The sequence below is a fragment of the Coregonus clupeaformis genome, unplaced genomic scaffold (assembly GCF_020615455.1).
Source record: "Coregonus clupeaformis isolate EN_2021a unplaced genomic scaffold, ASM2061545v1 scaf0843, whole genome shotgun sequence".
Taxonomy (NCBI): Eukaryota; Metazoa; Chordata; class Actinopteri; order Salmoniformes; family Salmonidae; genus Coregonus; species Coregonus clupeaformis.
Genome location: NW_025534298.1, coordinates 80,001 through 104,046, shown reverse-complemented (window position 1 = coordinate 104,046; position 24,046 = coordinate 80,001). Strand labels below are relative to the sequence as shown.

General features: G+C 48.6%; 1 protein-coding gene across 3 annotated transcripts in view; it reads right to left on the bottom strand.

Moving 5' to 3' along the window:
- The window catches only part of LOC121551622 (ubiquitin carboxyl-terminal hydrolase 7-like), a 73,879-nt gene that overhangs the window by 28,542 nt on the left and 21,291 nt on the right, over nt 1–24,046 (bottom strand). For all 3 annotated transcript variants that reach the window (XM_045216892.1, XM_045216893.1, XM_045216894.1), the window contains exons 10-18: nt 17,916–18,006; nt 8,345–8,427; nt 6,344–6,453; nt 4,951–5,128; nt 4,351–4,495; nt 4,077–4,207; nt 2,192–2,326; nt 1,581–1,682; nt 378–483 (exon numbers count right to left, since the gene is read on the bottom strand). In XM_045216892.1, the coding sequence (XP_045072827.1) occupies nt 378–483; nt 1,581–1,682; nt 2,192–2,326; nt 4,077–4,207; nt 4,351–4,495; nt 4,951–5,128; nt 6,344–6,453; nt 8,345–8,427; nt 17,916–18,006 (1,081 nt within the window). The remainder of the gene's footprint in view (nt 1–377; nt 484–1,580; nt 1,683–2,191; nt 2,327–4,076; nt 4,208–4,350; nt 4,496–4,950; nt 5,129–6,343; nt 6,454–8,344; nt 8,428–17,915; nt 18,007–24,046) is intronic.

Sequence of the window (24,046 nt, the reverse complement as noted above, 5' to 3'; positions counted from 1 at the left end):
GGGAGTTAGCCCCCAGTCAGAGGGAGTTAACCCCCAGTCAGAGGGAGTTAGCCCCCAGTCAGAGGGAGTTAGCCCCCAGTCAGAGGGAGTTAACCCCCAGTCAGAGGGAGTTAACCCCCAGTCAGAGGGAGTTAACCCCCAGTCAGAGGGAGTTAACCCCCAGTCAGAGGGAGTTAACCCCCAGTCAGAGGGAGTTAACCCCCAGTCAGAGGGAGTTAACCCCCAGTCAGAGGGAGTTAACCCCCAGTCAGAGGGAGTTAACCCCCAGTCAGAGGGAGGAGTTAACCCCAGTGTCCTAAACAATCTAGGAATAAAGGAATATCAGAACAACAGTCTTTGATATCAGTAATAATCTGTAAAATAATGTCTAAACTCACGGTCTTTGTCAAACTTGGGTAACGTTGCGCCGCTGGCGGCCATCTCAGGATCCACCGTCTCCAGAAATATAGTCCAGGGGTTCTCATTGTCACTCAAGTCTATCATCTGGGGAGCACACACACAGGGTTACAAACACACACACACAGGGTTACAAACACACACACACAGGGTTACAAACACACACACACAGGGTTACAAACACACACACAGGGTTACACACACACACACAGGGTTACAAACACACACACAGGGTTACAAACACACACACAGGGTTACACACACACACACACAGGGTTACAAACACACACACAGGGTTACAAACACACACACAGGGTTACAAACACACACACAGGGTTACAAACACACACACAGGGTTACAAACACACACACAGGGTTACAAACACACACACAGGGTTACAAACACACACACACAGGGTTACAAACACACACACAGGGTTACAAACACACACACAGGTTTACAAACACACACACAGGGTTACAAACACACACACACAGGGTTACAAACACACACACAGGGTTACAAACACACACACAGGGTTACAAACACACACACACAGGGTTACAAACACACACACACAGGGTTACAAACACACACACACAGGGTTACAAACACACACACAGGGTTACAAACACACACACAGGGTTACAAACACACACACACAGGGTTACAAACACACACACAGGGTTACAAACACACACACACAGGGTTACAAACACACACAGGGTTACAAACACACACACAGGGTTACAAACACACACACAGGGTTACAAACACACACACAGGGTTACAAACACACACACAGGGTTACAAACACACACACACAGAGGGTTACAAACACACACACACAGAGGGTTACAAACACACACACAGGGTTACAAACACACACACAGGGTTACAATCACACACACAGGGTTACAAACACACACACAGGGTTACAAACACACACACAGGGTTACAAACACACACACAGGGTTACAAACACACACACACAGGGTTACAAACACACACACACAGGGTTACAAACACACACACACAGGGTTACAAACACACACACAGGGTTACAAACACACACACAGGGTTACAAACACACACACAGAAAACACACACCAGTCCCGCTACGGTCCACCAAGTTGAGACTATAGGACAGTTTCCAGGTCAACCCGATGGTTATGTTACTCACAGACTTGTTGCAGTCTGCCTCATAGTCCAGCATGGCAGGTCTCTTGGTGCCATTACTCCGGGCCTGCATGGGCCACAGCCTCATCTGGTCCTGTGGGAAACCCTGCAGACATCAATACACACTGTTAGACTGGGCCACAGCCTCATCTGGTCCTGTGGGAAACCCTGCAGACATCAATACACACTGTTAGACTGGGCCACAGCCTCATCTGGTCCTGTGGGAAACCCTGCAGACATCAATACACACTGTTAGACTGGGCCACAGCCTCATCTGGTCCTGTGGGAAACCCTGCAGACATCAATACACACTGTTAGACTGGGCCACAGCCTCATCTGGTCCTGTGGGAAACCCTGCAGACATCAATACACACTGTTAGACTGGGCCACAGCCTCATCTGGTCCTGTGGGAAACCCTGCAGACATCAATACACACTGTTAGACTGGGGAGACAAACAAGCATGGTTCCTCTCAAGGTTTCTTCCTTTGGCATTCTATGGGAGAAGAAGAACAGTGGTCAAACACCAGGTTAAGGGTTAACAGAACAGAAATGAGGAGAGGACAGCAACACAGACAGACACAGAGAGAGAGAGAGAGAGAGAGAGAGAGACTCACCATAGTCTGGGAGAGATTCTGGACAAACTCCTGCAGCGTGGAGCTCTTCAGGACCTTGAAGACCGTGTACTTCACCTTCTCCTCATCATACATGTCATTACCCTGGTGACCACAGAACTGGTCCTCTGTCACAATCTGGGAGGGGAAGACACAGAGAGAGGAAGAGCGAGAGAAAGAAAGAAACAGAGAGAGGAAGAGAGAGAGAGATAAGTGATTCATAACACCAACATTCTCCAAAATATGTTGTGTTATTAGCTGGACCTCTGACTAGGGGGGGGCTCCAAGCCTTACCTGGACCTCTGACTGGGGGGCTCCAAGCCTTACCTGGACCTCTGACTAGGGGGGGCTCCAAGCCTTACCTGGACCTCTGACTAGGGGGGGGCTCCAAGCCTTACCTGGACCTCTGACTAGGGGGGGGCTCCAAGCCTTACCTGGACCTCTGACTAGGGGGCTCCAAGCCTTACCTGGACCTCTGACTAGGGGGGCTCCAAGCCTTACCTGGACCTCTGACTAGGGGGCTCCAAGCCTTACCTGGACCTCTGACTAGGGGGCTCCAAGCCTTACCTGGACCTCTGACTAGGGGGCTCCAAGCCTTACCTGGACCTCTGACTGGGGGGCTCCAAGCCTTACCTGGACCTCTGACTGGGGGGCTCCAAGCCTTACCTGGACCTCTGACTGGGGGGCTCCAAGCCTTACCTGGACCTCTGACTGGGGGGCTCCAAGCCTTACCTGGACCTCTGACTGGGGGCTCCAAGCCTTACCTGGACCTCTGACTGGGGGGCTCCAAGCCTTACCTGGACCTCTGACTGGGGGGCTCCAAGCCTTACCTGGACCTCTGACTGGGGGGCTCCAAGCCTTACCTGGACCTCTGACTGGGGGGCTCCAAGCCTTACCTGGACCTCTGACTGGGGGGGCTCCAAGCCTTACCTGGACCTCTGACTGGGGGGCTCCAAGCCTTACCTGGACCTCTGACTGGGGGCTCCAAGCCTTACCTGGACCTCTGACTGGGGGCTCCAAGCCTTACCTGGACCTCTGACTGGGGGGCTCCAAGCCTTACCTGGACCTCTGACTGGGGGGCTCCAAGCCTTACCTGGACCTCTGACTGGGGGGCTCCAAGCCTTACCTGGACCTCTGACTAGGGGGGCTCCAAGCCTTACCTGGACCTCTGACTGGGGGGCTCCAAGCCTTACCTGGACCTCTGACTGGGGGCTCCAAGCCTTACCTGGACCTCTGACTGGGGGGGCTCCAAGCCTTACCTGGACCTCTGACTGGGGGGCTCCAAGCCTTACCTGGACCTCTGACTGGGGGGCTCCAAGCCTTACCTGGACCTCTGACTGGGGGGCTCCAAGCCTTACCTGGACCTCTGACTGGGGGCTCCAAGCCTTACCTGGACCTCTGACTAGGGGGGCTCCAAGCCTTACCTGGACCTCTGACTGGGGGGCTCCAAGCCTTACCTGGACCTCTGACTAGGGGGCTCCAAGCCTTACCTGGACCTCTGACTGGGGGGGCTCCAAGCCTTACCTGGACCTCTGACTGGGGGGCTCCAAGCCTTACCTGGACCTCTGACTGGGGGGCTCCAAGCCTTACCTGGACCTCTGACTGGGGGGCTCCAAGCCTTACCTGGACCTCTGACTGGGGGGCTCCAAGCCTTACCTGGACCTCTGACTGGGGGGCTCCAAGCCTTACCTGGACCTCTGACTGGGGGCTCCAAGCCTTACCTGGACCTCTGACTGGGGGGGCTCCAAGCCTTACCTGGACCTCTGACTGGGGGGCTCCAAGCCTTACCTGGACCTCTGACTGGGGGGCTCCAAGCCTTACCTGGACCTCTGACTGGGGGGGGCTCCAAGCCTTACCTGGACCTCTGACTGGGGGCTCCAAGCCTTACCTGGACCTGCATGTAGAGATGGGCCTCCTGACGCTCCTTCCTCTTCTGCGCCTCCACCCTCTTCTCCTCCTGAAGCCTCTCCACCAGCTGTTGGGGGATGTCCACGTCGTTCACCGCCAGCAGCACCTCACCTGGGGGCAGACGGGTAAATACAGGCTTATCTAACAGTAGACAGTGTTGACTACCATGTGTTAAGGTAGTAGAAGGCTTCATAGCATTGACCTACTGAGTTAGAAGGCTTCATAGAGTTCTATGTCATCATATCCTGACTTACTGAGTTTAGACTCGCGGATGTACACCAGCATGTAAGCGTTGGTACAGTGACGTACTGATAGGTCATCGTCATGGCCACCATAGTTGTGTTCAATGGCCTCCTCCTTGGTGCACCGTGACACCACGTCATCATCAAACTTACACCACTGGAGGGGGGAGGAGAGAGAGAGGAGGGAGGGAGAGAGAGAGAGAGAGAGAGGGAGGAGAGAGAGAGAGAGTGTGAGAGAGAGAGAGAGAGAGAGAGAGAGAAAGAGAGAGACACAGAGAGAGAGGGAGGGAAGGAGGAGGAGAGAGGGAGGGAAGGAGGAGGAGAGAGAGAGGGAGGGAAGGAGGAGGAGAGAGAGAGGCACAGATGTACCTTATTAAGACAACAGTTTGTGTACAGTCATTTTATCATTTCTCAGGACACACAGAGTGGCTGGGCAGAGTGTTGGCAGCATATTATGACATCACTTCCACTCACTACGTTAATAAAATGACAAAACACCTTTCAGGTTTACAATATAACAGTAGTTCTTACGCCACATTAATGATCAAATATACTACCACCAGCACTACATTTAACTGACTGACTGACTGGTTGGTTGGTTGGGGGACTCACGATGGGTTCCTTGACGCTGACTTTGCCGTCTCCTTTGGGGTTGAGGTAGACGACGTAGTGTCCTCCGTGGTTGTCACCGCTGTGTACCAGCACGGCATGCAGGATGTAGTTGGCCGGGTCCTTAGAGTCAGTCTTCTGGAGGAACTCATCCAGGGGAAGCTGCTCAGGAAACTCAAACCTGGGAGGGGGGAGGAAGGAGAGAGAGAGAGAGAGACAGAGACAGAGACAGAGAGAGAGAGAGAGAGAGAGAGAGAGAGAGAGAGAGAGAGAGAGAGAGAGAGACAGAGAGACAGAGAGACAGAGAGAGAGAGAGAGAGAGAGAGAGACAGAGAGAGAGAGAGAGAGAGAGAGAGAGAGAGAGAGAGAGAGACAGAGAGAGAGAGGGAGAGAGACAGAGAGAGAGAGGGAGAGAGAGAGAGAGAGAGGGTTTTTGTGATCAGCATATTGTGCCCATGTTCTTCCTGTGTTGTAGCTTCAGTGTGAGCTCCTTTCAGGACATCAGACTCCCTGGTGAAGCAGACAGGTGTGTGCTGTGTTACCCCAGTGGGGCTTTCAGGACATCAGACTCCCTGGTGAAGCAGACAGGTGTGTGCTGTGTTACCCCAGTGGGGCTTTCAGGACATCAGACTCCCTGGTGAAGCAGAGAGGTGTGTGCTGTGTTACCCCAGTGGGGCTTTCAGGACATCAGACTCCCTGGTGAAGCAGATAGGTGTCTGCTGTGTTACCCCAGTGGGGCTTTCAGGACATCAGACTCCCTGGTGAAGCAGACAGGTCTGTGCTGTGTTACCCCAGTGGGGCTTTCAGGAAAGTTACTATGACCTACACTGAGTGTACAAAACATTAAGAACACCTGCTCTTTCCATGACATAGACTGACCAGGTGAAAGCTCTGATCCCTTATTGATGTCACCTGTTAAATCCACTTCAATCAGTGTAGATGAAGGGGAGGAGAATGATTTTTAACCCTTGAGACAATTGAGACATGGATTGTGTATGTGTGCCATTCAGAGGGTGAATGGGCAAGACAAAAGATTGAAGTGCCTTTGAACGGGGTATGGTAGTAGGTGCCAGGCGCACCAGTTTGTGTCAAGAACTGCAACGCTGCTGGGTTTTTCACGCTCAACAGTTTCCCGTGTGTCTCAAGAATGGTCCACCATCCAAAGGACATCCAGCCAACTTGACACAACTGTGGGAAGCATTGGAGTCGACATGGGCCAGCATCCCTGTGGAACGCTTTCGACACCTTGTAGAGTTCATGCCCCGACGAATTCAGGCTGTTCTGAGGGCAAATGGGGGGTGGAACTCAATATTAGGAGGGTGTTCCTAATGTTTGGTATCCTCGGTGTACCTTTGGAATCAACATGTTAAGACAGGTGTGTGTGTGTGGGTGTTACCTGTCGTTGATCTTGATGTTTTGGTCGGTCTGAGGGTCGTACATGAACCTCATCAGCTGCAGGTGCAGGATGGGAGGGAAAGTCAGGAACTTCACCCCCTTCTCCGCTTCCTGAAAACACACACGGTAAGAGTACTGACTCATCTATGTGTCGTCCCTCTAACACAGGGCTGGTAAGAGTACTGACTCATCTATGTGTCGTACCTCTAACACAGGGCTGGTAAGAGTACTGACTCATCTATGTGTCGTACCTCTAACACAGGGCTGGTAAGAGTACTGACTCATCTATGTATCGTACCTCTAACACAGGGCTGGTAAGAGTACTGACTCATCTATGTGTCGTACCTCTAACACAGGGCTGGTAAGAGTACTGACTCATCTATGTGTCGTACCTCTAACACAGGGCTGGTAAGAGTACTGACTCATCTATGTGTCGTACCGCTAACACAGGGCTGGTAAGAGTACTGACTCATCTATGTGTCGTACCTCTAACACAGGGCTGGTAAGAGTACTGACTCATCTATGTGTCGTACCTCTAACACAGGGCTGGTAAGAGTACTGACTCATCTATGTGTCGTACCTCTAACACAGGGCTGGTAAGAGTACTGACTCATCTATGTGTCGTACCGCTAACAGAGGGCTGGTAAGAGTACTGACTCATCTATGTGTCGTACCTCTAACAGAGGGCTGGTAAGAGTACTGACTCATCTATGTGTCGTACCGCTAACAGAGGGCTGGTAAGAGTACTGACTCATCTATGTGTCGTACCTCTAACACAGGGCTGGTAAGAGTACTGACTCATCTATGCGTCGTACCTCTAACAGAGGGCTGGTAAGAGTACTGACTCATCTATGCGTCGTACCTCTAACAGAGGGCTGGTAAGAGTACTGACTCATCTATGTATCGTACCGCTAACACAGGGCTGTAAGAGTACTGACTCATCTATGTGTCGTACCGCTAACACAGGGCTGGTAAGAGTACTGACTCATCTATGTGTCGTACCTCTAACACAGGGCTGGTAAGAGTACTGACTCATCTATGTGTTGTACCGCTAACACAGGGCTGGTAAGAGTACTGACTCATCTATGTGTCGTACCTCTAACACAGGGCTGGTAAGAGTACTGACTCATCTATGTGTCGTACCTCTAACACAGGGCTGGTAAGAGTACTGACTCATCTATGTGCCGCTAACACAGCGCTGGTAAGAGTACTGACTCATCTATGTGTCGTACCGCTAACACAGGGCTGGTAAGAGTACTGACTCATCTATGTGTCGTACCTCTAACACAGGGCTGGTAAGAGTACTGACTCATCTATGTGTCGTACCTCTAACAGAGGGCTGGTAAGAGTACTGACTCATCTATGTATCGTACCGCTAACACAGGGCTGGTAAGAGTACTGACTCATCTATGTGTCGTACCTCTAACACAGGGCTGGTAAGAGTACTGACTCATCTATGTGTCGTACCGCTAACAGAGGGCTGGTAAGAGTACTGACTCATCTATGTATCGTACCGCTAACACAGGGCTGGTAAGAGTACTGACTCATCTATGTATCGTCCCTCTAACACAGGGCTGGTAAGAGTACTGACTCATCTATGCGTCGTACCTCTAACACAGGGCTGGTAAATGGTCCCACAGCGCCTCCCTGAGCACAGAGATATAAACTACACTACCTCCCAACAGACCACTGGGTTTTGTCCTCCAGGTCTAAATCTAGATAGAACGTATGTGTAGATTATAAATGGACACCGAGATGTTCAAATAACTGCCCCTTTTCTGATCCACAAATTGATTTTGACGAACAAATCCGTCCGAAGAATTTTGAAATCCCGATGTGGCCCTCAAGCCAAAATGATTACCCACCCCTGTTCTAAAGCCTCACCTGTAGGCCATGTTCATAAAGCACATATATACCCATCATGAAGCTGCTATCCAGCCTGAGTGTTCATAAAGCATCTATAACTCCACATGCCCTTTATAAAGGCTGAATAAGGCCTCACCTGCAGGCCGTGTTCTCCTGCGTCGTATTTGTTGTCTCCGTCAAGCTGCTCCACAGCTACATAATCCTTAAAGGACTCAAAGACTAGAGAGAGAGAACAGAAAGAGTTAGCTAAACACACAGTCACCAACTCAGTAGCCTTCTGGTTAGAGTGTCTGCCCTGAAATCGAAAGGTTGGGAGTTCGATCCCCGGCCGAGTCATACCAAAGACTGCAAAAATGCGACTTGAAGAGTCTCTGCTTGGCACTCAGCATTCAGGAAACTGGGAGTAAAGGTCTTCCGCATGCCCAACTCGGATGATCCCTTAACACTAGAACCGCCCGGCCTTTCAGCATATTAGTACCTGCTAGAGAACCTTGCCGGGCGTCAGAAATAGTGCATAAACTATTGTGAATTATTAATTACATTAAGAAATATATCAATATTTTTTTTTTAATCAATAATAGTTATTTGTTCAGAGAGTCAAGGATATTATTTTCTATAATTCTACAAAGTCCTAGAGTAAATGTAGGCCTGTAGCCTGTTTTAGTTTCCCTTAACAATAAAAACATTACAGTATAATCCATCTGATCAACTTCATTCGTAGATTTGATTAGTAATAGAGTTAGAGTAATGAAAAGTCCAGTTACAGCTTCTAATGACAAAGTAGAAACTAAAAAGAGAATAACAATAATACCAATAATAATATAACCAGCCAGGTGAGCAGGTGAAATGATTTGCTGTATTCCTAAACAAAAACCCCAGTGCATGAACAATTATAAAGGATGAATAGTGGATATATATTCATGACAAGATATAAAAACAGTCATTGGTTGATCGTATCGGACACTGTATTGAGCCCTTCTACCCATGCCTTTACACATGAATCAATCTAGTCTTCTCTTTATGCGTTGGGTCCACAGTCAGCACACAGCTTCAGTCTTCTCTTTATGCTTTGGGTCCACAGTCAGCACACAGCTTCAGTCTTCTCTTTATGCGTTGGGTCCACAGTCAGCACACAGCTTCAGTCTTCTCTTTATGCTTGGGGTTCACAGTCAGCACACAGCTTCAGTCTTCTCTTTATGCTTGGGGTCCACAGTCAGCACACAGCTTCAGTCTTCTCTTTATGCTTGGGGTCCACAGTCAGCACACAGCTTCAGTCTTCTCTTTATGCTTGGGGTTCACAGTCAGCACACAGCTTCAGTCTTCTCTTTATGCGTTGGGTCCACAGTCAGCACACAGCTTCAGTCTTCTCTTTATGCTTTGGGTCCACAGTCAGCACACAGCTTCAGTCTTCTCTTTATGCTTGGGGTCCACAGTCAGCACACAGCTTCAGTCTTCTCTTTATGCTTTGGGTCCACAGTCAGCACACAGCTTCAGTCTTCTCTTTATGCTTTGGGTCCACAGTCAGCACACAGCTTCAGTCTTCTCTTTATGCTTGGGGTCCACAGTCAGCACACAGCTTCAGTCTTCTCTTTATGCGTTGGGTCCACAGTCAGCTCACAGCTTCAGTCTTCTCTTTATGCTTGGGGTCCACAGTCAGCACACAGCTTCAGTCTTCTCTTTATGCTTGGGGTCCACAGTCAGCTCACAGCTTCAGTCTTCTCTTTATGCTTGGGGTCCACAGTCAGCACACAGCTTCAGTCTTCTCTTTATGCTTGGGGTCCACAGTCAGCACACAGCTTCAGTCTTCTCTTTATGCTTGGGGTTCACAGTCAGCTCACAGCTTCAGTCTTCTCTTTATGCTTGGGGTCCACAGTCAGCACACAGCTTCAGTCTTCTCTTTATGCTTGGGGTCCACAGTCAGCACACAGCTTCAGTCTTCTCTTTATGCGTTGGGTCCACAGTCAGCACACAGCTTCAGTCTTCTCTTTATGCTTGGGGTTCACAGTCAGCACACAGCTTCAGTCTTCTCTTTATGCGTTGGGTCCACAGTCAGCTCACAGCTTCAGTCTTCTCTTTATGCTTGGGGTCCACAGTCAGCACACAGCTTCAGTCTTCTCTTTATGCTTGGGGTCCACAGTCAGCTCACAGCTTCAGTCTTCTCTTTATGCTTGGGGTCCACAGTCAGCACACAGCTTCAGTCTTCTCTTTATGCTTGGAGTCCACAGTCAGCACACAGCTTCAGTCTTCTCTTTATGCTTGGGGTCCACAGTCAGCTCACAGCTTCAGTCTTCTCTTTATGCTTGGGGTCCACAGTCAGCACACAGCTTCAGTCTTCTCTTTATGCTTGGGGTCCACAGTCAGCACACAGCTTCAGTCTTCTCTTTATGCGTTGGGTCCACAGTCAGCACACAGCTTCAGTCTTCTCTTTATGCTTGGGGTTCACAGTCAGCACACAGCTTCAGTCTTCTCTTTATGCGTTGGGTCCACAGTCAGCACACAGCTTCAGTCTTCTCTTTATGCTTGGGGTTCACAGTCAGCACACAGCTTCAGTCTTCTCTTTATGCGTTGGGTCCACAGTCAGCACACAGCTTCAGTCTTCTCTTTATGCTTGGGGTCCACAGTCAGCACACAGCTTCAGTCTTCTCTTTATGCTTGGGGTCCACAGTCAGCACACAGCTTCAGTCTTCTCTTTATGCTTGGGGTCCACAGTCAGCACACAGCTTCAGTCTTCTCTTTATGCTTTGGGTCCACAGTCAGCACACAGCTTCAGTCTTCTCTTTATGCTTGGGGTCCACAGTCAGCTTCAGTCTTCTCTTTATGCTTGGGGTTCACAGTCAGCACATTTTATTTTATTATTTTATTTTACCTTTATTTAACTAGGCAAGTCAGTTAAGAACAAATTCTTATTTACAATGACGGCCTACACCGGCCAAACCCGGACGACGCTGGGCCAATTGTGCGCCGCCCTATGGGACTCCCAATCACGGCCGGTTGTGATACAGCCTGGAATCGAACAAGGGGGTCTGTAGTGACGCCTCAAGCTCTGAGATGCAGTGCCTTAGACCGCTGCGCCACTCGGGAGCCCCCATAACGTTGGGGCTTTGTGTGAGCAAGCCCCACAAACAAACCGGTTGCACTGCACACAGTTTTCATGGGCCTTGTTCGGTGTGCACCTGCCCCCACTTGGCATTGGGTCTTATTTTTCCCCAGTGGGAGCTGTGGTGCTTGGGGAAGAGGGAGAGCAGGACCTGCTGTCTTGACATTGTGTATTTTTCCCCAGTGGGAGCTGTGGTGCTTGGGGAAGAGGGAGAACAGGACCTGCTGTCTTGGCATTGTGTCTTTTTCCCCAGTAGGAGCTGTGGTGCTTGGGGAAGAGGGAGAACAGGACCTGCTGTCTTGGCATTGTGTCTTTTTCCCCAGTAGGAGCTGTGGTGCTTGGGGAAGAGGGAGAACAGGACCTGCTGTCTTGGCATTGTGTATTTTTCCCCAGTGGGAGCTGTGGTGCTTGGGGAAGAGGGAGAACAGGACCTGCTGTCTTGGCATTGTGTCTTTCTCCCCAGTGGGAGCTGTGGTGCTTGGGGAAGAGGGAGAACAGGACCTGCTGTCTTGACATTGTGTCTTTCTCCCCAGTGGGAGCTGTGGTGCTTGGGGGAGAGGGAGAACAGGACCTGCTGTCTTGGCATTGTGTATTTTTCCCCAGTGGGAGCTGTGGTGCTTGGGGAAGAGGGAGAACAGGACCTGCTGTCTTGACATTGTGTATTTCTCCCCAGTGGGAGCTGTGGTGCTTGGGGAAGAGGGAGAACAGGACCTGCTGTCTTGACATTGTGTATTTCTCCCCAGTGGGAGCTGTGGTGCTTGGGGAAGAGGGAGAACAGGACCTGCTGTCTTGACATTGTGTATTTTTCCCCAGTGGGAGCTGTGGTGCTTGGGGAAGAGGGAGAGGAGGACCTGCTGTCTTGACATTGTGTATTTTTCCCCAGTAGGAGCTGTGGTGCTTGGGGAAGAGGGAGAGGAGGACCTGCTGTCTTGACATTGTGTATTTTTCCCCAGTGGGAGCTGTGGTGCTTGGGGAAGAGGGAGAACAGGACCTGCTGTCTTGGCATTGTGTATTTTTCCCCAGTAGGAGCTGTGGTGCTTGGGGAAGAGGGAGAACAGGACCTGCTGTCTTGACATTGTGTATTTTTCCCCAGTGGGAGCTGTGGTGCTTGGGGAAGAGGGAGAACAGGACCTGCTGTCTTGGCATTGTGTATTTTTCCCCAGTGGGAGCTGTGGTGCTTGGGGAAGAGGGAGAGGAGGACCTGCTGTCTTGGCATTGTGTATTTTTCCCCAGTGGGAGCTGTGGTGCTTGGGGAAGAGGGAGAACAGGACCTGCTGTCTTGGCATTGTGTATTTTTCCCCAGTAGGAGCTGTGGTGCTTGGGGAAGAGGGAGAACAGGACCTGCTGTCTTGACATTGTGTATTTTTCCCCAGTGGGAGCTGTGGTGCTTGGGGAAGAGGGAGAACAGGACCTGCTGTCTTGACATTGTGTATTTTTCCCCAGTGGGAGCTGTGGTGCTTGGGGAAGAGGGAGAACAGGACCTGCTGTCTTGGCATTGTGTATTTTTCCCCAGTGGGAGCTGTGGTGCTTGGGGAAGAGGGAGAACAGGACCTGCTGTCTTGGCATTGTGTATTTTTTCCCCAGTGGGAGCTGTGGTGCTTGGGGAAGAGGGAGAGCAGGACCTGCTGTCTTGACATTGTGTCTTTCTCCCCAGTGGGAGCTGTGGTGCTTGGGGAAGAGGGAGAGGAGGACCTGCTGTCTTGACATTGTGTATTTTTCCCCAGTGGGAGCTGTGGTTCTTGGGGAAGAGGGAGAACAGGACCTGCTGTCTTGACATTGTGTCTTTCTCCCCAGTGGGAGCTGTGGTGCTTGGGGAAGAGGGAGAACAGGACCTGCTGTCTTGACATTGTGTATTTTTCCCCAGTGGGAGCTGTGGTGCTTGGGGAAGAGGGAGAACAGGACCTGCTGTCTTGACATTGTGTATTTTTCCCCAGTGGGAGCTGTGGGGCTTGGGGAAGAGGGAGAGCAGGACCTGCTGTCTTGACATTGTGTATTTTTCCCCAGTGGGAGCTGTGGTGCTTGGGGAAGAGGGAGAGCAGGACCTGCTGTCTTGGCATTGTGTCTTTCTCCCCAGTGGGAGCTGTGGTGCTTGGGGAAGAGGGAGAGCAGGACCTGCTGTCTTGACATTGTGTATTTTTCCCCAGTGGGAGCTGTGGTGCTTGGGGAAGAGGGAGAGCAGGACCTGCTGTCTTGACATTGTGTATTTCTCCCCAGTGGGAGCTGTGGTGCTTGGGGAAGAGGGAGAGCAGGACCTGCTGTCTTGACATTGTGTATTTTCCCCAGTGGGAGCTGTGGTGCTTGGGGAAGAGGGAGAACAGGACCTGCTGTCTTGGCATTGTGTCTTTCTCCCCAGTGGGAGCTGTGGTGCTTGGGGAAGAGGGAGAGCAGGACCTGCTGTCTTGGCATTGTGTATTTCTCCCCAGTGGGAGCTGTGGTGCTTGGGGAAGAGGGAGAACAGGACCTGCTGTCTTGGCATTGTGTATTTCTCCCCAGTGGGAGCTGTGGTGCTTGGGGAAGAGGGAGAACAGGACCTGCTGTCTTGGCATTGTGTATTTTTCCCCAGTGGGAGCTGTGGGGCTTGGGGAAGAGGGAGAACAGGACCTGCTGTCTTGGCATTGTGTATTTTTCCCCAGTGGGAGCTGTGGGGCTTGGGGAAGAGGGAGAACAGGACCTGCTGTCTTGGCATTGTGTATTTTTCCCCAGTGGGAGCTGTGGGGCTTGGGGAAGAGGGAGAACAGGACCTGCTGTCTTGGCATTGTGTATTTTTCCCCAGTGGGAGCTGTGGTTCTTGGGGAAGAGGGAGAACAGGACCTGCTGTCTTGACATTGTGTATTTCTCCCCAGTGGGAGCTGTGGTGCTTGGGGAAGAGGGAGAACAGGACCTGCTGTCTTGGCATTGTGTATTTTTCCCCAGTGGGAGCTGTGGTTCTTGGGGAAGAGGGAGAACAGGACCTGCTGTCTTGACATTGTGTATTTTTCCCCCAGTGGGAGCTGTGGTGCTTGGGGAAGAGGGAGAACAGGACCTGCTGTCTTGACATTGTGTATTTTTCCCCAGTGGGAGCTGTGGTGCTTGGGGAAGAGGGAGAACAGGACCTGCTGTCTTGGCATTGTGTATTTTTCCCCAGTGGGAGCTGTGGTTCTTGGGGAAGAGGGAGAGCAGGACCTGCTGTCTTGGCATTGTGTCTTTTTCCCCAGTGGGAGCTGTGGTGCTTGGGGAAGAGGGAGAGCAGGACCTGCTGTCTTGACATTGTGTCTTTCTCCCCAGTGGGAGCTGTGGTGCTTGGGGAAGAGGGAGAACAGGACCTGCTGTCTTGGCATTGTGTATTTTTCCCCAGTAGGAGCTGTGGTGCTTAGGGAAGAGGGAGAGCAGGACCTGCTGTCTTGGCATTGTGTATTTCTCCCCAGTGGGAGCTGTGGTGCTTGGGGAAGAGGGAGAGCAGGACCTGCTGTCTTGGCATTGTGTATTTTTCCCCAGTGGGAGCTGTGGGGCTTGGGGAAGAGGGAGAACAGGACCTGCTGTCTTGGCATTGTGTATTTCTCCCCAGTGGGAGCTGTGGTGCTTGGGGAAGAGGGAGAACAGGACCTGCTGTCTTGGCATTGTGTATTTTTCCCCAGTGGGAGCTGTGGGGCTTGGGGAAGAGGGAGAGCAGGACCTGCTGTCTTGACATTGTGTCTTTTTCCCCAGTGGGAGCTGTGGGGCTTGGGGAAGAGGGAGAACAGGACCTGCTGTCTTGGCATTGTGTATTTTTCCCCAGTGGGAGCTGTGGGGCTTGGGGAAGAGGGAGAGCAGGACCTGCTGTCTTGACATTGTGTATTTTTCCCCAGTGGGAGCTGTGGGGCTTGGGGAAGAGGGAGAGCAGGACCTGCTGTCTTGACATTGTGTATTTCTCCCCAGTGGGAGCTGTGGGGCTTGGGGAAGAGGGAGAACAGGACCTGCTGTCTTGGCATTGTGTATTTTTCCCCAGTGGGAGCTGTGGGGCTTGGGGAAGAGGGAGAGCAGGACCTGCTGTCTTGACATTGTGTATTTCTCCCCAGTGGGAGCTGTGGTGCTTGGGGAAGAGGGAGAACAGGACCTGCTTGGTGACTGTAGCTTCTTTCATGTGGTTCTCACGAAGCTCACATACCAGACCCAGCAGGACGCATGGTGCTGAGGATGGAACACTTATTTTACATCTGTACACCGTGAGTGTTGCTTTACCACTCTCCATCACACCGTAAGTGTTGCTTTACCACTCTCCATCACACCGTGAGTGTTGCTTTACCACTCTCCATCACACCGTGAGTGTTGCTTTACCACTCTCCATCACACCGTGAGTGTTGCTTTACCACTCTCCCTCACACCGTGAGTGTTGCTTTATCACTCTCCCTCACACCGTGAGTGTTGCTTTATCACTCTCCCTCACACCGTGAGTGTTGCTTTACCACTCTCCATCACACCGTGAGTGTTGCTTACCACTCTCCATCACACCGTGAGTGTTGCTTTACCACTCTCCATCACACCGTGAGTGTTGCTTTATCACTCTCCCTCACACCGTGAGTGTTGCTTTATCACTCTCCCTCACACCGTGAGTGTTGCTTTACCACTCTCCATCACACCGTGAGTGTTGCTTTACGACTCTCCATCACACCGTGAGTGTTGCTTTACCACTCTCCATCACACCGTGAGTGTCGCTTTATCACTCTCCCTCACACCGTGAGTGTTGCTTTATCACTCTCCCTCACACCGTGAGTGTTGCTTTACCACTCTCCATCACACAGTGAGTGTCGCTTTACCACTCTCCATCACACCGTGAGTGTCGCTTTACCACTCTCCATCACACCGTGAGTGTCGCTTTACCACTCTCCATCACACCGTGAGTGTTGCTTTACCACTCTCCATCACACCGTGAGTGTCGCTTTACCACTCTCCATCACACCGTGAGTGTCGCTTTACCACTCTCCATCACACCGTGAGTGTCGCTTTACCACTCTCCATCACACCGTGAGTGTTGCTTTACCACTCTCCATCACACCGTGAGTGTTGCTTTACCACTCTCCATCACACCGTGAGTGTTGCTTACCACTCTCCATCACACCGTGAGTGTTGCTTTACCACTCTCCATCACACCGTGAGTGTTGCTTTACCACTCTCCATCACACCGTGAGTGTTGCTTTACCACTCTCCATCACACCGTGAGTGTTGCTTTACCACTCTCCATCACACCGTGAGTGTTGCTTTACCACTCTCCATCACACCGTGAGTGTTGCTTTACCACTCTCCATCACACCGTGAGTGTTGCTTTACCACTCTCCATCACACCGTGAGTGTCGCTTTACCACTCTCCATCACAGATGTGGAGTACAGCTCTGCTGGTATGTTGTTTTGGACAGAGTGGGGAGCTCCCACCTTTGTTTGTTCACTGTTCCTAGCAGGCTAGTCTTCTTTGTTTGTTCACGGTTCCTGCCATAGCCAGTATCCACTTCTTCAAAATAGTCCGAATTCAATCGAAGATAACTCAAGAAATCTGTCAAACGTTGACTTTTTTTGACTAAGAGATCTTAGCAATTTGACATCCAACTAAGAGGTGTTTTTTTTTTTACATCAGAAAATGTCATCATACTATATGCACAAACTGTTCCAAACAGTTTTGGACGGGAAGCATGCGAACGCCTTACGGCCCTGCAATAGACTAGCATCCTATCCGGGGGTGTACTTGTACATCAAGCTGTCTAACACTGCTTAGGTGGCCTAGTGGTTGGAGTGACGGTATTAACTGTAAAATACCATATTTGGAGGTGGATTTGTTTTTTGGGGGGGAAGTATTACATTTTACAAATGTTGGAATCTGTCTCTTGAGTCTTGCCAGTTGCCAGAAAGGTTGCCAGTTTGAATCCCGAGGTGAAAATTCTGTCGAAGCAGTTCACCCAACGGCAACAACAGCTCCCTGGGCGCCCAATGTGGTTGAACCTTGTGCGCAATTTACGAAAAAAAGTATGACCTTTTAATTTAATCCTTTATAGCTACAGTCTTACCTGCCATTAAAATCCTTGGACGGGAAGCCTAATGCATTTTTTTCGCCCCACCTACAGTAAGTCCAAACATTTTGGGATGGAGAAACGCTTTCAGTGTAACCTTAAGACTAAAACCATATTTTTAAATAATCATCTTTGAGAACTAACAATCACCTAAATAAAAGCTAGACAGTCAGGGAGAATTGGAAGTTCCAAAAACAATGAATTTAGCAGTAATGATTTAGTTATTATGTTTGAGCAAAATAACAGTATTAGCCATGGCAAAAAGAACAGATTGAGAGAATTTGCTTTAAAATTGCAACTTTCTCTCTCAGCTCCATTGCAGAATCGCAGGAAATTAGCTGCAAAACTACTAAAATGTCTCTCAGCTACATGGAGCAAATTTGTAGAATTGCAGGAAATTGGCTTAAATTTGAACATTTGTCTAATTTAGGTGCCTCTAAATTTCTCTAAAATCCAGCCGCGCCGACAGGACGACTACACCCACAACATTAGACCTTTTTAAAGCAGAAAACCTCTGCATTAAGGACAGACTGGAGCGATTAGACACACAGACATCAAATAACCCAGAGAAGGAAAGTAAAGGGATTGATACTCACTGTTTTTCTTTCCTTTGATACTGAGCTGGATGTCGTAGTAATCCTCTATCCGCTCTGACCGGTAGTCAACGTGCTTACACTGGATATAGGACTGGAGAGAGAGAGACAACACATAGTTACACTGGATATAGGACTGGAGAGAGAGAGAGAGAGAGACAACACATAGTTACACTGGATATAGGACTGGAGAGAGAGAGAGACAACACATAGTTACACTGGATATAGGACTGGAGAGAGAGAGATACAACACATAGTTACACTGGATATAGGACTGGAGAGAGATACAACACAGTGTTACACTGGATATAGGACTGGAGAGAGAGAGAGAGACAACACATAGTTACACTGGATATAGGACTGGAGAGAGAGAGAGATACAACACATAGTTACACTGGATATAGGACTGGAGAGAGAGAGAGACAACACATAGTTACACTGGATATAGGACTGGAGAGAGAGAGACAACACATAGTTACACTGGATATAGGACTGGAGAGAGAGAGAGAGACAACACATAGTTACACTGGATATAGGACTGGAGAGAGAGAGAGAGACAACACATAGTTACACTGGATATAGGACTGGAGAGAGAGAGAGAGACAACACATAGTTACACTGGATATAGGACTGGAGAGAGAGAGAGAGACAACACATAGTTACACTGGATATAGGACTGGAGAGAGAGAGAGAGACAACACAGTTACACTGGATATAGGACTGGAGAGAGACAGAGAGACAACACATAGTTACACTGGATATAGGACTGGAGAGAGAGAGAGAGACAACACATAGTTACACTGGATATAGGACTGGAGAGAGAGAGAGAGAGAGACAACACATAGTTACACTGGATATAGGACTGGAGAGAGAGAGAGAGACAACACATAGTTACACTGGATATAGGACTGGAGAGAGAGAGAGAGACAACACATAGTTACACTGGATATAGGACTGGAGAGAGAGAGAGAGACAACACATAGTTACACTGGATATAGGACTGGAGAGAGACAGAGAGACAACACATAGTTACACTGGATATAGGACTGGAGAGAGAGAGAGAGAGAGACAACACATAGTTACACTGGATATAGGACTGGAGAGAGAGAGAGACAACACATAGTTACACTGGATATAGGACTGGAGAGAGAGAGAGAGACAACACATAGTTACACTGGATATAGGACTGGAGAGAGAGAGAGAGACAACACATAGTTACACTGGATATAGGACTGGAGAGAGAGAGAGAGACAACACATAGTTACACTGGATATAGGACTGGAGAGAGAGAGAGACAACACATAGTTACACTGGATATAGGACTGGAGAGAGAGAGAGAGAGAGACAACACATAGTTACACTGGATATAGGACTGGAGAGAGAGAGAGACAACACATAGTTACACTGGATATAGGACTGGAGAGAGAGAGAGATACAACACATAGTTACACTGGATATAGGACTGGAGAGAGAGAGACAACACATAGTTACACTGGATATAGGACTGGAGAGAGAGAGAGACAACACATAGTTACACTGGATATAGGACTGGAGAGAGAGAGAGAGAGACAACACATAGTTACACTGGATATAGGACTGGAGAGAGAGACAACACATAGTTACACTGGATATAGGACTGGAGAGAGACAGAGAGACAACACATAGTTACACTGGATATAGGACTGGAGAGAGAGAGACAACACATAGTTACACTGGATATAGGACTGGAGAGAGAGAGAGACAACACATAGTTACACTGGATATAGGACTGGAGAGAGAGAGAGAGACAACACATAATTACACTGGATATAGGACTGGAGAGAGAGAGAGAGACAACACATAGTTACACTGGATATAGGACTGGAGAGAGAGAGAGACAACACATAGTTACACTGGATATAGGACTGGAGAGAGAGAGAGAGACAACACATAGTTACACTGGATATAGGACTGGAGAGAGAGAGATACAACACATAGTTACACTGGATATAGGACTGGAGAGAGAGAGACAACACATAGTTACACTGGATATAGGACTGGAGAGAGAGAGCGAGACAACACATAGTTACACTGGATATAGGACTGGAGAGAGAGAGAGACAACACATAGTTACACTGGATATAGGACTGGAGAGAGAGAGAGACAACACATAGTTACACTGGATATAGGACTGGAGAGAGAGAGAGACAACACATAGTTACACTGGATATAGGACTGGAGAGAGAGAGAGACAACACATAGTTACACTGGATATAGGACTGGAGAGAGAGAGAGATACAACACATAGTTACACTGGATATAGGACTGGAGAGAGATACAACACAGTGTTACACTGGATATAGGACTGGAGAGAGAGAGAGAGACAACACATAGTTACACTGGATATAGGACTGGAGAGAGAGAGAGACAACACATAGTTACACTGGATATAGGACTGGAGAGAGAGAGAGAGACAACACATAGTTACACTGGATATAGGACTGGAGAGAGAGAGACAACACATAGTTACACTGGATATAGGACTGGAGAGAGAGAGAGACAACACATAGTTACACTGGATATAGGACTGGAGAGAGAGAGAGAGAGACAACACATAGTTACACTGGATATAGGACTGGAGAGAGAGAGAGACAACACATAGTTACACTGGATATAGGACTGGAGAGAGATACAACACATAGTTACACTGGATATAGGACTGGAGAGAGAGAGAGATACAACACATAGTTACACTGGATATAGGACTGGAGAGAGAGAGAGAGACAACACATAGTTACACTGGATATAGGACTGGAGAGAGAGAGACAACACATAGTTACACTGGATATAGGACTGGAGAGAGAGACAACACATAGTTACACTGGATATAGGACTGGAGAGAGAGAGAGACAACACATAGTTACACTGGATATAGGACTGGAGAGAGAGAGAGACAACACATAGTTACACTGGATATAGGACTGGAGAGAGAGAGAGACAACACATAGTTACACTGGATATAGGACTGGAGAGAGAGAGAGATACAACACATAGTTACACTGGATATAGGACTGGAGAGAGAGAGAGACAACACATAGTTACACTGGATATAGGACTGGAGAGAGAGAGACAACATATAGTTACACTGGATATAGGACTGGAGAGAGAGAGACAACACTTAGTTACACTGGATATAGGACTGGAGAGAGAGAGACAACACATAGTTACACTGGATATAGGACTGGAGAGAGAGAGACAACACATAGTTACACTGGATATAGGACTGGAGAGAGACAACACATAGTTACACTGGATATAGGACTGGAGAGAGATACACAACACATAGTTACACTGGATATAGGACTGGAGAGAGAGAGAGATACAACACATAGTTACACTGGATATAGGACTGGAGAGAGATACAACACATAGTTACACTGGATATAGGACTGGAGAGAGATACAACACATAGTTACACTGGATATAGGACTGGAGAGAGAGACAACACAGTTACACTGGATATAGGACTGGAGAGAGAGACAACACAGTTACACTGGATATAGGACTGGAGAGAGAGACAACACATAGTTACACTGGATATAGGACTGGAGAGAGAGAGACAACACATAGTTACACTGGATATAGGACTGGAGAGAGAGAGACAACACATAGTTACACTGGATATAGGACTGGAGAGAGATACACAACACATAGTTACACTGGATATAGGACTGGAGAGAGAGAGAGACAACACATAGTTACACTGGATATAGGACTGGAGAGAGATACAACACATAGTTACACTGGATATAGGACTGGAGAGAGATACAACACAGTTACACTGGATATAGGACTGGAGAGAGAGAGAGACAACACATAGTTACACTGGATATAGGACTGGAGAGAGAGAGAGAGACAACACATAGTTACACTGGATATAGGACTGGAGAGAGAGAGAGAGACAACACATAGTTACACTGGATATAGGACTGGAGAGAGAGAGAGAGACAACACATAGTTACACTGGATATAGGACTGGAGAGAGAGAGAGAGAGAGACAACACATAGTTACACTGGATATAGGACTGGAGAGAGAGAGAGACAACACATAGTTACACTGGATATAGGACTGGAGAGAGAGAGAGAGACAACACATAGTTACACTGGATATAGGACTGGAGAGAGAGAGAGAGACAACACATAGTTACACTGGATATAGGACTGGAGAGAGAGAGAGACAACACATAGTTACACTGGATATAGGACTGGAGAGAGAGAGAGACAACACATAGTTACACTGGATATAGGACTGGAGAGAGAGAGAGAGAGAGACAACACATAGTTACACTGGATATAGGACTGGAGAGAGAGAGAGACAACACATAGTTACACTGGATATAGGACTGGAGAGAGAGAGAGATACAACACATAGTTACACTGGATATAGGACTGGAGAGAGAGAGAGACAACACAGTTACACTGGATATAGGACTGGAGAGAGAGAGAGACAACACATAGTTACACTGGATATAGGACTGGAGAGAGAGAGAGAGACAACACATAGTTACACTGGATATAGGACTGGAGAGAGAGACAACACATAGTTACACTGGATATAGGACTGGAGAGAGAGAGACAACACATAGTTACACTGGATATAGGACTGGAGAGAGAGAGAGACAACACATAGTTACACTGGATATAGGACTGGAGAGAGAGAGAGACAACACATAGTTACACTGGATATAGGACTGGAGAGAGAGAGAGATACAACACATAGTTACACTGGATATAGGACTGGAGAGAGAGACAACACATAGTTACACTGGATATAGGACTGGAGAGAGACAGAGAGACAACACATAGTTACACTGGATATAGGACTGGAGAGAGAGAGACAACACATAGTTACACTGGATATAGGACTGGAGAGAGAGAGAGACAACACATAGTTACACTGGATATAGGACTGGAGAGAGAGAGAGAGACAACACATAGTTACACTGGATATAGGACTGGAGAGAGAGAGAGAGACAACACATAGTTACACTGGATATAGGACTGGAGAGAGAGAGAGACAAAACATAGTTACACTGGATATAGGACTGGAGAGAGAGAGAGACAACACATAGTTACACTGGATATAGGACTGGAGAGAGAGAGATACAACACATAGTTACACTGGATATAGGGCTGGAGAGAGATACAACACATAGTTACACTGGATATAGGACTGGAGAGAGAGAGAGAGACAACACATAGTTACACTGGATATAGGACTGGAGAGAGAGAGACAACACATAGTTACACTGGATATAGGACTGGAGAGAGAGAGAGAACAACACATAGTTACACTGGATATAGGACTGGAGAGAGAGAGAGAGACAACACATAGTTACACTGGATATAGGACTGGAGAGAGAGAGAGACAACACATAGTTACACTGGATATAGGACTGGAGAGAGAGAGAGATACAACACATAGTTACACTGGATATAGGACTGGAGAGAGATACAACACAGTGTTACACTGGATATAGGACTGGAGAGAGAGAGAGAGAGAGACAACACATAGTTACACTGGATATAGGACTGGAGAGAGAGAGAGACAACACATAGTTACACTGGATATAGGACTGGAGAGAGAGAGAGAGACAACACATAGTTACACTGGATATAGGACTGGAGAGAGAGAGAGACAACACATAGTTACACTGGATATAGGACTGAGAGAGAGAGAGACAACACATAGTTACACTGGATATAGGACTGGAGAGAGAGAGAGACAACACATAGTTACACTGGATATAGGACTGGAGAGAGAGAGAGATACAACACATAGTTACACTGGATATAGGACTGGAGAGAGATACAACACAGTGTTACACTGGATATAGGACTGGAGAGAGAGAGAGAGAGACAACACATAGTTACACTGGATATAGGACTGGAGAGAGAGAGAGACAACACATAGTTACACTGGATATAGGACTGGAGAGAGAGAGAGAGACAACACATAGTTACACTGGATATAGGACTGGAGAGAGAGAGAGACAACACATAGTTACACTGGATATAGGACTGGAGAGAGAGAGAGAGACAACACATAGTTACACTGGATATAGGACTGGAGAGAGAGAGAGAGACAACACATA